We start from the raw sequence: 16580 nt of genomic DNA on the forward strand, positions 1-16580 counted from the left end.
TGGTGCAGATGTAAAAGCTATTACAGCCCAACTGGCTATGTGTTGGCTGAGTTCATAGGATCATAGAGTGGCCTGGGTTGAAAAGGACCACAATGATCATCCAGTTTCAACCCCTCTGCTATGTGCAGGGTCACCAACCACCAGACCAGGCTGCCCAGAGCCACATCCAGCCTGGCCTTGAATGCCTCCAGGGATGGGGCATCCACAGCCTCCTTGGGCAACCTGTTCCAATGTGTCACCACTCTCTGTGTGAAAAACTTCCTCCTGATATCTAACCTAAACCTCCCCTGTCTCAGTTTAAAACCATTCCCCCTTGTCCTATCACAATCCACCCTCATAAACAGCTGTTCACCCTCCTGTTTAAATGCTCCCTTCAAGTACTGGAAGGCTGCAATGAGGTCTCCCCTGTGCCTTCTCTTCTCCAAGCTAAACAAGCCCAGTTCCCTCAACCTTTCCTCTTAGGAGAGGTGCTCCAGCCCTCTGATCATCTTAGTGGCCCTCCTCTGGACCTGCTCCAAGAGTTCTATGTCCTTCTTGTACCGAGTTGGGATCCAAAGCACAAAGTAGTTCTGACACATTTTAGCTGCAAAAAAAAGAAGAAAAGGACAAGGATGTTTTCTTTTCACTGACTCCTTCTTACACAAATGCTTTTACCAAGGACTCAAAACCACGCACATGTCCTTATTCTGTGAATAGCAAACATAAGAACATAGAAAAAATGGATCAAGCAGACAGAACAGAAAAGTTGAATGAGCATCAGCTCTTCTTATTTTAATGAAGAAATATTTCAAGTTAATATCAGTGCATATTTAGAAATAGCATGTGATACTCCCAGTGCCAAATACATCAGCAAATTACAGTTTCAAAACTTTATAAATTAATTGCAAGGAAAAAAAAAACAACTAAGAGTAACATAGAAAGTAACATTCAAAATAAACATCCTGCTTGTTGCACTGTGTCAATTATATTCCTGACAAGTAAACAGTAAGAGAGGTCCAGTATTTTGTGGTAATTAGGCTCTCCAGAACAGCATTTATTTTTCTACAAATGAGTTAAGCTGTCTGCGTATACTTCTGATGTGTAATTAAATGTTATTCTTAGCTGCTACAAAGAAATTTAATCATGACAGAGTAGAATTTCATTCCATGATTCAAAATCAAACTAACTCAATAACACTGCCTTCAGGTTACACTCACTGGCAATGGTCAGAGGAGCATAGGAAGAGCTACAAGTGAGCACATTTGGCTGTTACATAAAATGGCTTTTTTTTTTTCTTCTGGTTTCACAGCCTCATAACAATACTGTTTTTCTACATTGTTCCCAGTCATTGTTTTTAACATGGTTCATCAACATATCCTGAATCAATCACCGATATAAATAACTCCAGTGACAAAATCCATTATGGGAGGACACAGAGCTGCAACCTGAAAGCTGTACCAAATGATTTTAAGGTGGAACTGTCATCATTCTATCAAACAAAGAAAAAGCCAACAAGAAACAAAATCCGCAGTAGAAGCAGTATCTCCAATTAATTGGCAACGGTGGAATCTGAAAAATGGAGTTATAATCTTCAGAGAGATATTTTAATTCATTGTGGATTTTAATGCAATACAAATCATACCAAAGCAAAAAAGAGGTGCACATTTAAAGCTTGCAAGTGTGATACAAAAATATTCTCTAGTTCTTTCATCATTTTCACACAGGGAGTCTGATTCCTTAGTGGAAGAAGCTAAAATACATCCTCTTTCCTACCCTGTTGCTGTACATATGGACAATTCCCTTGATATCAGGAAATGGCATTTCCCCAACAAAAATCCCAGCTGTGGCAATCACAGACTTTCTGATAGTGAAGGTTTGGTGATTCTGCTTTTAGAAGTACGTTTTCAGGCAGGTGAAAGGATGCACATTTCTTTCATTCCTAGACTGTTGTGCAAGTTTTATTCATCAACCCTGTAACTTCAGTCCCCCTGAAATCTGCATCGCCTGGGATGCCTTGGAAATCGAATGTGATACTACGACACTGAGATGGGTGCCAGCTTATGAGACATCAGGCTAAGTCAGACTAGCGGGAAAAGGCACGTGCTTCGTATTTCACAGGGACACCTGAAGGTTGCTTGCTACCATAACCCACGCTCCTGAAGCTACCGTGGGTCTGCGTGTTACACAGAGGGCACAGCTCACACCCAACGCTGGTGAGGTAACAGGGAGTTGTGAGCGCTCACTGCTGCTTATGGCACGTGGACATGGCGAATCTGTGAGCCCAGCTGGAAGGCCCCACGCACTGTGGGCAAAGCAGACACAAGGAGGGCTACAGCCCGGCTAGGCCACAAAATAAAAAACCATGTCATTATACTGCACACATTCCTTTTATGCACAGATACAGGGTGCGCAAAATAAGCTGTTTGCTCAGTAAGGTTTATGTTTTGCATATGTAAAATAATCGGCTAATACTGCAATAGAATCAAAAATCATGCACTAGATAAACAGAGCTCCTTCCCCATCAACGTTTTATTCTGCTTTAGGGAGCGTCTCATGATTTGCCAGCTTTCCAGGCCCTTTCTGAGAACACAGTATTTAGTTGAAACTGAAAAACAAAATTCCAGAGAAAAAAAGGTTTTGATTTTACTTGCGATACAGCTGGGGCAGATGCAACTGAGCTGCTGCAATGCACCAAGGAGTAACAAAAATTCAACATGAATATCAGAAGAATAAATATATAACCTAAATTAATCTCTGTAAATACATTCACAGGTCCACTTAAGACACCCTTACGCATAACTCATACTTCATCTGCAGATAGAGATGGGTGTTAGTTCATAGGGAAAGCCATTTATCATACGACCCAGTTTATCTGCCGTTATTCCAGCAAAAATGAGTAGCAAATTTGAAAAACTACATTTGTTTTCCCCAGACCAACCACACAGAGGCTTAGGTCACAAATTCTATTATTTCCAATGTTCAGTCGATAAGGCTTTATTTACACGTTTTTACTATAAATTTGGGAAAAAGTTTGGTGCAATGTGCAAGAAAAGACAGCACATCATACTGACCGGAGACAACATCTGCTTATGGTTTAATGCTAACCCACAGGCAGCCAATTAGAGTCCCATATATCCACGTTTTTACATAAAGTTTCCTTCCAGATTCTGTCAGAAGCATACTAGCAGTCAGGCCACCTAGAAACAGCAAAGATGGCAAAGTTTTCTTGAGGCTTAATTTGGAATGAACACTTTTTCCAGGGAACTTGTTTCTTCTTTTAGAATCCTTTGCATCATAAAACTCTATTAGTAACCTATAAACAGAGAAAAGTAGATGGTCATATTTTTGCTACTGATGACATGTTGCTTATCCAACAATTTAACAATAGGTAGCAGCTCATCTGCAGCACGTTCAAACAATTGGTATGCTTTAAGAATGCGGTCTAAAAGTAACATCAAGCATCAGAGCACTCAATCTGAAGCCCTGTCAGCAGTAAAAGCGTATTTTCCTTAGGGAACAATTTCAATATTGGATATAAAGGTTGAAAAATAACCCTCTTCATTCAGGATTCAGCAAATAAGCCAAGAGTACTGGGCAATGTCTTAGGATAAAATATCACACAGTCATTAGAAATTGAAGTGGGAGGTAAAGTATCTTCATGAAATAAACTAATAAATAACAAGGACTCACAGGACAAAGTATTTTGGAAGTCAAACACACGAGTAAAAGGTGACACTACAGGTTTAGTAGTAATTTTTTTCTCTATCTTTCATAAACAATAATGAACAATTTGAAAATTCTAGGTTTTTGCAGTTCTAAATGTGCACGACAGATTATTTTGGTACCAGGGAGGATTCCAGTCAACAGGAGTCTACAATGGGATGAAGACGATCACTGTTCTATTTTGCAGGTCTTCACTAGAAGACTGCTTGTGGGACACTGAACAGCCTTCCGTGCTACATACCAGTTCCTCGTCTAGGAAATGAAATTACCTACGGATTCTCAACTTTGAAGTCACTTTAATAACAGTGCCATGTTTACAGATAAGTGTTAATTTTTCAAAAATCACAGGTCAAACTCATCCATTTACTTACTCTTCCATGGAATGCCAGAATAATTTTAAAGCAAGCACACCTGAAGTACCTGGCAAATTTCTGACTCACGTAACATATTCAGTGATTTAGAAGGTAAAAAGATTCAGCTCCCTTAGGTTGGACTTTGGACATGGCAAATCAACATCTGACAATACTTAAATCCCACATCTAGGTACATCTTTATTTTGGCACACAATGCTCATTAGTGACCTTATTTAGAGATGCTGGAGAGATCCAAGCGCTTGTGCCATGATTCAAAGGTGGCTGGGACAGTTAAAAATTTACCTAATTTCCCATGGTAGGCAATAGGAATAGATGGCAGGCGCCTGTGGATTACTTCTGTTCTTATCCAATCACTACCTGATGGAAGATGCATGCACAATTTTGGTAAAAGAGATTGGATCAAGACCTACCAAAGTTAGGAAGGTCTAGCCACAAGGGTAATTACTAAGCCAGAGCAAATCTCCTTTCTCTTTGCTTCTTTGCCTTGAGAATCTTGCATTGCTGGATGCACACGACTCAGCCTCAGGAACATAAATTATATATAACTCTGAGTATGAGTCTGGCCTGGAACACACTTCTGAAGCTCTAAGAAAGGCCTAAAACCTATGGATTTTAGCTTTAATCACAGAGGTATTAAAAATAACATGCACAGGCGTATCAACACAACTTGTCCTCAGAAAGTCCTACAGCTTGCACTACTGGTAACACAGAGATCACAGGCATATCTATAAATATCAAAGAAGAAAGCAAGCCTCTTGAAACAGAAAGTTCAGCTCAATGCTACTCACTTATCCTTTATTTCAAAACGTTCATGAAGCCACCTTCTCATATACATCTGCTCTTCTGGAATGTCCTTCAGTTCAATTCGATCAATGAAAATATGAACTCTTGGGCATTCCTTGCAAAGAAACTCTAAAAGAGAACAAAATAACAAGGCCGAGTTACAGAAACACTGTACAGCATTTATTCATCTAAAATATGCTGAAAGTCTGACCTCACAGCTGTTAAATGCCTCGAAAGGTTAACTTTGGTTTTCAAAAGCCTTCCCTAATTATGTTTGAATTCTGAGTGCCTCACTGAACTTAGCAGCCCTCTGACCTACATGCTGTTCTGAAGGGCTGGCTATCAGGTGTGGCACGGAAGAATGTTCTAAAAAGCACAGCAGGAAAACATCACACTTCTACCTCAGCAGCAATCTGCTCGCTCTGTATTGTTTGATGCTGTAACTTCTCTGCAACAAAGTTATCAAGCCTGCAATTTGGATCAAAGTTAGCAATCCTCTTTTCTTCTCTTAGTAAAATCTAACTCTTGTTTGCTCCTGGATGATGAAAAATAGCCCTGCTGCAATTCCCCTTCCCCATTTCCTCAATTTTTCCCTGGAAAAATGTAGCAAGCATTAAGCCAGTTCCTGATAAAACGCCATTATCCAAATGGTTTGTGGAATATCTTACAAGAAATAAAAGGTAGAATACTACATTTGGCATGAAAAATCCATCAGCATTTGTCTGTTAATATGCATATATCAGTAGCAACAGGGATTGCAGGAATGATAGCATCCCCATACAAAAAGATTAATGATGTGTGCATGGAAGTACTTGGAATTTTGGACAACTTTCATATTCTGAAAAGGGAGAAGTGCCTTTCTACTATAAAGATGGGCAACAAATCTAACACAGACTGGGTGGTCCCTTCAGGTTGTTGACATTTTTTTGGACAGTCATGTACATGTACAGAAGACTCTGACCCATAATTGTTAGGGGTATCTCAAAGAATGTCTGTGCAAAATAATTGTCACCGCATGTACATCTTTATTATTGTCTGTCAAAGCAGATATTCCTCACGTTTGCTTTCTGTCTTGGCAAGATTATTCTGTTTTTAAGGACATTATAATCTTTATCATATACTAGAAATTGCCTTAAGGAATTTTAAAAGCCTGTTCACGCAAATGCATTTATGCGTGTTTGCAAAGACAGATGGAAGGAGAAGAGATAAAGGGATCAGTAAAGTCTTAGGCCATGTTGATGCAGACTGTGTCTAGTCCTCATGCAGAGAGAGTCCTTCACTATACAGACCTCAGCACACAGAGAGAAACACTGTCTGCCATCAGCTCAAGGGCTGGCCAAGGGCTCCAACCAGAAACAAACCCACCTCCTAGCTATGGCAAACAGAACCAACGCTAAATGTAGCACTGCTCTTAAAGATTTAGCAAAGCCATCTTCTAGCTACAGCTAATAGGTGGCAGGCAAGTGAAGGACCTGGAGGTCCAGAATTATGATATCTACACACCACTATCTTCAGGCTCATGCACAGTGTTTTTCCTAGCCACGATGCAATCAAGGTTCATGTATCCAAGAAGAGGTTTTCCTGTCTGCTTTTAATGCTCAGAAAGGATTTTCCAGATCTGATTCTCTGGGGATTCTATCCAAGACACCATATGAAGGTCATTCACTCTACAAGCACCTAGAAGTGTATTGTCAATATTTTAAAAGGATGGACATATTGTCTGTATCTTAACTGCTTATAATGTTCACTGATGTATAAATCCGCTTTTGGAAGGACATTACCCTATTACTTGGGACATTCTAAAAATACGCAGATCTGCATTACAGAAAACAAGTGCCTAGAAGCCAAATGGTGTGGGTTTTTTTGTACTACTATAAAAAGCATCTCTGTCATGCATATTCAGCTCTGGCTGAAGGTCTAGGTTTAAAATATATTTCAAATGTTCTACGTGTTGTATGGTGAATGTTTCTTTTTATTCATAGCACACAGGTTTTTCTGTATAGGAACTAATGGCTCCTTCCTGATGTTATTTATAATCTCAGCCATGAATGATTAAAGAAAATTACAAAAGTGAAATTCTAAGTTAGATGAGAGGATTGTTAATAGTCATGTGATAATTTTAAAACTAACATTATACTTCTTAAAAAAGACTGGTATTTGATTATTTAAAGATAGCAACAGAGTGCATTATCAAACTCAGGTTAACAAACATGAAGTAAGATGTTGATATTTTGAAAGGAATAGTTTCCCCATCGAAGTCTGAAATGTAGCAACACCACTAATTTGCTTTAAAATAAGCCCCCGCTCCAAAAATACTTAAGCCTTGCTGCTATTTCCTCTACACTAAAGTTCCAGTGCAAGCTGCTTCTTTCTACACCCTGCACTGGTCTTCTTCAGTCAGTCTACATTTTGTCCACAGATGTGAAGATCCTAAAACTTCTTCTTCCCACCTATGCAAATCCCAATGCTCTTCTCCACAGCTTTGCAATTAAGTACAGCCCCGCTCAAGGCTGTGTGATCTGCATCTATAAGGACTTCTCTAGAGAGAATCAATATTCCCACTCATTGACTCAAAGCCATTTTATCCAAAGCCTGGACATCCAGTACATCTGCAGTTGACCTTGTAACATGTGCAATCAAGCTGGTCAGGGAACCTGATTAGTCTTTAACTATCCAATTCATTTAATGGTCTAATGCAAATAATGTTGTCTTTTTTTTTCTTTTTCTTTTTTTAAGGTGCATAATATCACTGCAATCACTTAAGAACACCAGTGGATAAGAACAGTTTACTGACAGGTTGTTTTTGAGAAGAAACAGCTGGATTTTATCAACACAGCCTCTAAAGGTTTGTGGTGGTCCCATGACCCTTAATTTCACATTTAGCTTAACTCCCCAAAGACTTATGTAATTAAGCTAAGAAACAAAATCTTATTGAAGCAATTTATTATGTGCAAATTACATCCAACTTCTGGGACATTAGCCCTTAAGGCCAACATCTGACAGGCTTTTCAGATCCCTAAATTTGCCAGAATTTGTTGTAATTAACAGCAGGAACAGGCAAGCCTGAACTCTCCTTCAAAAGACAAAATATAAGTGCAAATCATGCATTATAATTTATAATCAAGCATACCAGAGACAGTATTAGTCAATCAAGGATCAAGCATGTTTTGGCTTAAATGACCATCAACAACTTGTGTGGGGGCCAAGACTGATTCTGATTTCTATCTGGTTAAATAATGGATACAAGTGCAGGATGTTTATAATACCTTAAATGACCAATCACAGCAGAAGGAAAGAACTGAAAAGAATAAAGGGGACCTTACAGTTCTCTTCTTAAACTGTGAATTGCCAACCCTCTCCCTGTGGGACAGAATAATGCTAACCCAGGAATGAAGGATTCAACGCAGAATTAGAATTAATGAAAGGGATGCAATTACTTTCAGGATTTCCCAGAGTTTATAGGGACCAGTTTCCCAGAGTTTTTAATTGCAAACAAAGATTTTGCACGCACTGTTTTGCTTGCTGGGACTTCTGCAAAGTTCTGTCAGTGTTCAGCTCCTCACATTCAAAAGTCAATTAATTCTATTTAAGTTAGCAACACTACCAGGGAAAGTGAGGGAAGGAGAGAAGCTTCAAAACTTACACATGCCTGATACTGAGTAGGGATATATAAATGGCTTTAGAACAATTTTCTCCTAATGATAGCATGGAAGTTTATCTCAGCACTCCAAATTCTTTGTCTTGCCCCTTAAGGAAGTTGTGGCAGTGACACTGTACTTAAACAGATATTCCAGTCTTCAATTACTAACGAAGTCTGGTTTTATATGTACTTGCAGTATGACAGCAATAGGGTAGCTCAGATTTCAGCCTCTTACACTGGCTCTTTAAGTGCTTCATCATTACTGCCAAAGTCCTTCACAATTAAGAAAGGAAAAATGGAAGCCTGATATAGTCAAATCCACTTCAACAATCCCCAGTTATTTCCTATTTTAACGGACTTCAGTAATGTTTGCAATAGGGTGAGAGTGGTATCACAGGAAACTGAGATCTGAATAATGTATTTTTATTCAAAAAACCTAATATTTAGAACACATAACAATGCATCCTCTCTTCAGTAACAAAGCACAATGTGTACAGTTTGACAGGCAATCTCATGACAGCAAATGTATATTCCTCTCTGAACTGCAGATGCTTTCTTTACTTCTTAAATTTCTATTAGCGTGAACTTAAATTCAGCTATCAAAGCAGTTGATCTCCTCCTCAAAAGAATGAAATCCTCTCTCTCTGCTTTCATTTATTTTTGTACACCAAATTAACCACCAATTGGCAAAATAAACACAGATTTAAGCAATGCATTGTTTCTCAGCTCTGTGCTTTCCATCACCTCAAGTTGAGCTGCCAGGAAACTATTTCACTGCTTGCTCTGAAAAATAAAGCCATGCTGGAATGGAACAGCACTGGAAGGGAAAGCAAACCAAGGGCAGAGAGAGATCTGTTTCTCCAGATTAATCTATAAGGGACACAGTGCAGAAAGTGTGTTAGCAGCTGGAGGACCTTTAGATACAAGAAAAATGGGATTCTCCTGAATCTTAACTAAGCCAGGGTGCTGGCAGTGAAAAGGCCTTAGGGAGTACTTCAGCTAGGAGTTGGGAAAAGTAAAAGGCCAGGAAAAGCAACCATTCAGGTTGGCCAAACTTAGGAGGTGAACATGGCTAAAATTTAATGTAAGGACAAAACTCAGAAGCCTCTACATCAAATAGGAAACCTTAACATGAAGACAAGAAAAGAAGAATTTGACTGAATGGGAAATACAGGTGTGGGCATGGCAGCATACGTAAAGGATTTTATACAGCACAGTAGCATAAAGATAGTACAAGGAGACAGAAGCAAAAAAAAATTTCCTGGTGTATCTCTAAAAAATAATCCTAGATAGATATATTAGATGGTGTCATGATTGCCTTATTAACAAGATTATAAGCTTGATGACAGAAGTGAGAGTGTTAAGCCAGACTGAGAGCTGCAATTACAGGACTGGTAGCAGGAGTGTGAGATTCCAGCTTTTCCTTTACTGAGCCACACCAGTGCTTCATCAAGATGAGGTGCAGAGGAGAAAAGAGCAAATGGCTTCCTGGAACAACTATTTGCAGAACCCACAAGGAAAGATGCCATTCCTAATGGGGCCTAGAGTAGTGCACAGCATTAGTGAAAAGTGGTCTGTAACAACAGTAAAATAAATGCAGAACCATCATATGCAATTAAAGGAACTCTATAACTGGAGAAGGCACAGAGGAGGAGAAGATAAAATGTCAAAATACTACAGGATCATAGAATCATCAAAGTTGGAAAAGACCTCAAAGATCATCCAATCCAACCATCCACCTATCACCAATATTTCCCACTAAACCATGACCCTTAGTACAACATCTAAATGTTTCTTGAAGACAAGAAGAAATAGGAGATAGGAAGACAGCCTACAGGCTGTTAAAAAAACCAGAATACCAAAACTTAGCAAAACTTGTATTAGAAACTCAAATAAAACCTGTGCAACACTAGAAAACTGAAAGTGTGCAACCCATCTGTATGGCTTAATAGGAAAATTACGGATGCTACTATTCTATTCCTTCTCTTTTAAAAATAGAAAGTTTGTCCAAAGAAAGAAAATTCACAGATCAGCTCATGCCAAAAGTAAAACTAAAACTATGAGGACGGAAAAGGAACATAAAAATGCAAAGGATGCACTAATGATTAAACTGTTTGAATACATCAAAAGCAATAAACCAGCTAAAGAACTAGTGGGACTGCTGGATTACAAAGGTGTGAAGAGCATGGTAAGACCATACAAAAGGGGCTCAAATAATTGCCTGCATCGGTCTTTCTGGCTGAAATTGTCTCACCCCTACACCTATCGCAGAACGCGATACCACGTTGTACCACGTTGTTCAAAGGAACTCAATCAATAAGTAAACAGACAGAAAGTATGAGACTAAATAAACATGCTAGATGCCAGGAAGTCAGCAAAACCAGACAGCATTCATCCCAAAGCTCTCAAAGGTGGAATTTGAAAGCAAAAATGTGTAACCCATAATCACAAACAGCCACTGTGCCAAAAAAATGAGGAGTTTCCCTTCCTCAGATGAGGGCTTTAGAGATGATTCTGGGAAATACAAACCAAAGAGTCTTACATCCCTGGGTAAGATAGCAGAGCCTATAGTAAGGTTGCTAAGCACAGAGATAATCACAGTCTGCTGGAAAAGAATTGGCATAGATTCTATAAAGGGAAATCCTGTCTCACCAATTTGATGGCTTTCTACAACAGTGTCAAGGAGCAGGCGGATAGACGGGATTCGCTGGCCATGATATATTTCAATTTTCATAAAGCCTTTGACAGGCTTCTACACTGGAGGCTATTAAAGAAACTAAGCTGCTATGGGATTAGAGGAAATGATGCTTTATAGACTAAAAGCTGCTTAAAGGAGAGGAAACAAATGGAGGGACTTAATGGTCACTTTTCAGGATGGAAAAAACCCAGCAGCTGGGGTTCTCCAGAGAGTGAAGCTGGGATTGGTTTTATTCCTCATTGTGACCAATGAGCAGACAATGAAGTCTCCAGTTTTTCAGATCTTTTTCAGGAGATCGTAAGCTCTTCTAGGAAATCAGATATCAGATGGTGATGAGGAGCATCTAAAAGGACCTCCAAATTGAGCAAACAGGGAAAAATGTGGCAGCCAAGCTTCAGTCCAAACAAGTATGGGGAGAAAAACCTGAAATATGATGCTTAGTTTGGAATTGGTGGCTATAGTTTGGGAGCTCAGTGATGATTCTCTGAAACTATCCTCTCAATTAGATAGTAGCAGCCCCAAATCACCCCAGATTACTGAGCAGCATCAGGAGCCACTTTGCAGCTATATAAAAAGATCATGAGCCCACAGTTTAAAGAGTTTGCAATTCTGAACTCTGTATCTCAAGGAGAATGTGGGATTAGAAAACAGTACAGTAGAAAGGAACAACTAAAACATTTAAGGTGGAAAAGCACCAGCATTAGAAACAAGGAAATACTTAAAAGGCTGAATTTTCAGTTTGGAGAAGGGGAATCATAGAATCATGGAATCATAGAATTGCTCAGGTTGGAAAAGACCTTAAAGATCTAGTCCAATTGCAACCTACCCTAACTCTACCAATGCTCAGCTAAATCATGTCCCTGAGCACCGCAAAAGCTGAGGGAAAGATGTGAAAGCTTAAGAAAAACACGAAAGATCCCAAAGACATCAGATAAGAACTGCATCTTAACAAATCCTGTGATTTCAAGTGTAGATAATGATATTTCCATGCCTTTCTAAAGACATCCAAATATAAAGGACCTTTTACAACTTGTATTTAAAAATGGTGCATACAGTTTTCTGCACTGGTATCAGCACCAGAGAGCTGCAGAGTGTCACTGTAAGCTATGTTGCTGGAACAAGATGTTGCTTGATGAAGACCCACAGTCCTTGCACATCACTGTTCACTGAAGCAATCTCTGAATGGCTTTAATCTGCTTTTTTTAAACAGATGTACTCTGGCCTTCGTGCTGCTCTGTAACAATTTGTGAATTCTGTATGCTGGCCAAATTCTGTACTTTCCTACAGAAGTATAAAAGTTTTGATCAACAGGTTGTCAGCAACAGCCTGGATAGTGTTGGGTCTGTGGATTACACCTGAAGGGTCTCACATACGGTGGCTGGAAAGGACCAGATTTATAAGACTCCCCATACAGATATCTCAGTCTTCCCTGACACATTTTTCAAGTTCCAGAAATAGAAAAAAAAAAAAATGTAATGCACATACGCACAAAAAAAGAAGAAACGTGAGGATTGGAACAATCCAAAACAATAATCTCTCCAGGCAGTAAACAGGATCTGCTAGGAGCTATGCCAGTACTGTTAGTATTTCTGCTTTTCCCTTTTCTTCAGCCAGCTTGTTTTGATAAACAGAGAACAGTACCACAAACACTGCAGGAAAAAAAAAAAAAAAGGGACTGATGTACAAAAAAACTCCCCAAAACTGAAAACAAACACAGCCTCTCAGTGCAACAATGTATTTCTGGCCAAACCTGATGGTGTGAAGAAGTTAAAGTTGTTGTTGTTGCTGTTATCCTCAGGGTTTAGATACACTTCTGCATAAGGATCAGGAGTTCCTCAAGCTGTTGTACATTAATGTTGTGTGGGCATTCCTTGCACATATGCACGAAGAACATGGAGCAGAGTGATTTTATAAGCTTCCAGGGTAAATACTTTGAAAATCTGATTTGTTTAGCAAAGGTTTGCTGATGACGGTTGTGTCTTTTGATTTTACATTCCCAAAGGTAAGCCACAGATGCCTACACTCAGTAGGAACTGCCTCAAGATAACAGAGATGCACAAGGCTCTTGTTTATGATCAGACAGGCACTTGTCAGTACACCTTGGGCTCATGGGGAAATAGGAGGGGTTATTATCCCCACTGAGGGCATGTTTATAACACACAGAAGCAGCATCCACAAGTGATTGTTGTTTGGGAAGAAGTAGTATCACTGATGCTTGCCTTATTCTTACTACCCTCAGGCATCTGAGTTTCCTTGTTGCAGGGAGCAGGAAACTGGGCTACAGGAACTCCAAATCTCTTTCTGTTCTTACTTCAGATAGGTAAAAAGTCAGATGTCCTTACTCCTTCTGGCAACCATGCTCTGGCAGACTTGTTTTGTCTGGTTCTTGGAGTCCAATAAGAAACTACAGCAAAGCTTGTATACATTCCCATGAACTGATGCCACTGTTTGGTGAATGCTGTTATTTACAAACAGAAGCACAATGTTTAATTGTTACAGAACTAAAATACTTAGCATTTACCGAGACAGTCTTTATGTGCAGAACACTGATACACAAATACAAATCTGTGCCTAAAGTGCCACTTGAAATTGACAGACAGGCTTTTGTGCTCCTCGAACTACTTTTAATAGGAAATGACAGTGGTCCTAAAGTGACAAATCTAATCCTACAGAGAACAAGTGAAAAGGCATTCAGTTTAAAACCGGATGATTACTTATGCTGTGGTACCAGGTAAAATCACTGCATTTAAAAATGTCATATTTTAATAATTTTCACTAAATAAAATCAGAGTTTTCCTTTCAAGCATGATTGTAAGATAGAATATCATTTGAATTTTGCTGCCCAACCAGTGTTATTATCAAAATTACTCCAAATATTTCAATGGAAAATTTACATTATGAAATATGAAAGGTAATTGCTTAAATTTTGTTTGAACAGATGCAGCACAATAAATTCATGACATTAGATTTACCATAGAAGCCAAAAAGCCATAAAAGCTATCCCACACTTGCTGCAAACTTCACCGAACCACAGAATTGCAGGGGTTGGAAGGGACCTCCAGAGATGTCACCAATGCTGATGGCCAGCCTCACTTCTAACTGATATCCTTTTAATTGCTCTACAGTAACTGCAATTTAATTTTCAATGTTTTTCACGCAAGGACAACTAGTAGAGATCTGAACAGATTATTAGTCACTTCATCATTATAAATCTCATTTTTGAATGTTTTATATATCTAATACTGTTTATCAGTTCATATATGGTATGTTTTTTAATTCTTTCAACACATCCATAACTACGTGCTTGTTATCATTCTTTGGATATTAAAAGACAGCAGATTTGATCAAATTCAGGCTAAAGTCCAGACGAAGACGGCTTTCCACTGCTCCAGTTTCTTTGCTATTGTTCTGTACTTTGCAGCCTAACTGGGTCCTAATAAAAGCACAGACATTTGGAAAAGTGTAATTTCCCCCAGGGAAGTTTGGCTAGTCTGACCTCCTCAAATTATACCGATCAAAGTGATGTACTGATTTTCAGAAATGTGCACACACACACGCTTTCAAAGTGTTTGTTCTGGAATTGATATAGAGCAGAGTCAATAATTCTCAGGAATTCCTCTGACTTCTTCAAGACAGAGCCTACATGTACTTTCTATTTTTGTTCAATGTTTACCATTGTCACATGCTGCTATTTCACACACTCTTTCATCTACAATGGCCAGAAAAATACCATCTGGTTATGGTAAAACCTCCAGGCTGCAGGCAAAATAATAAAGATGTAAATGTGTGCATAATGCTCTTTCAGGTGCAAGAACGACAACAGTTCCCACGTCCCATGAGAGCTACTCCTTAACACCAGCAGTGCGGGATAACAACACTCAGCACATTCATTTGGGAGAAGGAAAATTAGGTTCTTTTAAGAAGAATGATAATATATGCTTTTGCTATAGTAAAACATTATGAACAAATCCAGCACAAGCATTTATCTCTTTCCTCTTTTGCTTCTAAATTGCTTAAGAATTTAAACATGAACTGCATCTTAGCTGTGATGAACTGCCTACGTGATTATTTGGATCTTAGAATTTTAAGGGTCACAAATAAATACAGTCCAGTAGTGTGGTCTTTCCTGTGAGGACTCATCATGGTCTGTCTTTAACGATCAGGACAAACCATCTCCAGTACTGGGAGAGGGATGGGGTCTGTGAGAAACTGTTACTCTTTGGAGAGGTTGCCATGTGGGGAAAAATTCCACTGGAAACATAACAAGATCCAAACTTGTTGGAATGAAAAGGAATGAATAATGAATACATGGTAGAAAATGTACAAAATACAAATCGCAACCATTAGCTACAACTGAATGTGAAGCACTAACAACAAGGAATGTCACTGTATGCAACTACTAATTAAATCTATGTCTTTGAAAACAGAACTTCCAGCTGGAAAGTGCCAATAAAATATTTAAGGGCATAGATAGCCACAAAAAATTCAACTCATTTCAAAGGATATACTACAATAATTTGCCTGCTCTTAAAAGGCAGCGTGTTATCAGACCTTCCTGGCATTCATGGCTCTACTCTAAGCACAAATGCAGAAAGGATGGGGAAGGTCATTTTTCCAGACGCTAGTGTACTGTGCTTGGTTTTAATCCTGTTGAACAAGTAAACACTATGATATTTCAGTTTACTAAGGTGAAAAAAGATCTTTTTTTCCTAAGAAAGTCTTTTTAAACAAGAAGATTATAGAAATAACACAATTCAAATAATAATATACTAATTCAAATCTTTTTATTGTATTATACTACTGAACAGACCAATTGTTGGACTGTTGGAGAACAGCGAGATGATCTTGACCTTCTACATCAGAAATTCTTTTTTTTTTTTCTTTCATGTTGTGTCTGGAGGGTCTAAAGGAATGTTCCTCTCTGTAATTTTTAAAGCCTCCTTAATCTACATAATCTATATTATATGGAATATATGTGACTGCCACAGTAACTTGGAATGTTCTGGATGGATATTCCCTTTATCTACTCTGTAATGGATAACAACTGGTTGGCTTCACTTCATTCTGTGTTACTCGCTTTATTGTTCCTGAGACAGTAATCATTCCAGCCTCACCAGTAAGTCTGATACATCCCTGACTGATGTGTATGTAGCCCTGCCATGAAGGCTGGGCTCCCTGTCCCAGAGTCCTGAGGAGGCTGGATGTGCAGTGGTCACCCCAAACCAATTACCACTTGACACCAGGCACAAGAAACAGTCAACAGGGAAATTCAGTTTGCTAGGTTTGTTTATGTAATTATATTTCATAGAAACTTGAAAGCTCAATAGGTGAAGAGGGTTTGTAAGGAATTTGAACATTTGCCATTTTATCATTAGGTAATGAT

General features: G+C 38.8%; 1 protein-coding gene across 1 annotated transcript in view; it reads right to left on the bottom strand.

The window, feature by feature from the left end:
- Positions 1-741: 741 nt before the first annotated feature.
- Positions 742-16580, bottom strand: part of AGPAT5 (1-acylglycerol-3-phosphate O-acyltransferase 5) — a 56941-nt gene continuing 41102 nt past the window's right edge. The window contains exons 7-8 of the mRNA XM_031611302.2: positions 4865-4988; positions 742-3292 (exon numbers count right to left, since the gene is read on the bottom strand). Coding sequence (XP_031467162.1) covers positions 3067-3292; positions 4865-4988 — 350 coding nt within the window. The 3' untranslated portion in view covers positions 742-3066. The remainder of the gene's footprint in view (positions 3293-4864; positions 4989-16580) is intronic.

The sequence above is a fragment of the Phasianus colchicus genome, chromosome 2 (assembly GCF_987193195.1).
Source record: "Phasianus colchicus chromosome 2, bPhaCol1.hap1.1, whole genome shotgun sequence".
Lineage (NCBI taxonomy): Eukaryota > Metazoa > Chordata > Aves > Galliformes > Phasianidae > Phasianus > Phasianus colchicus.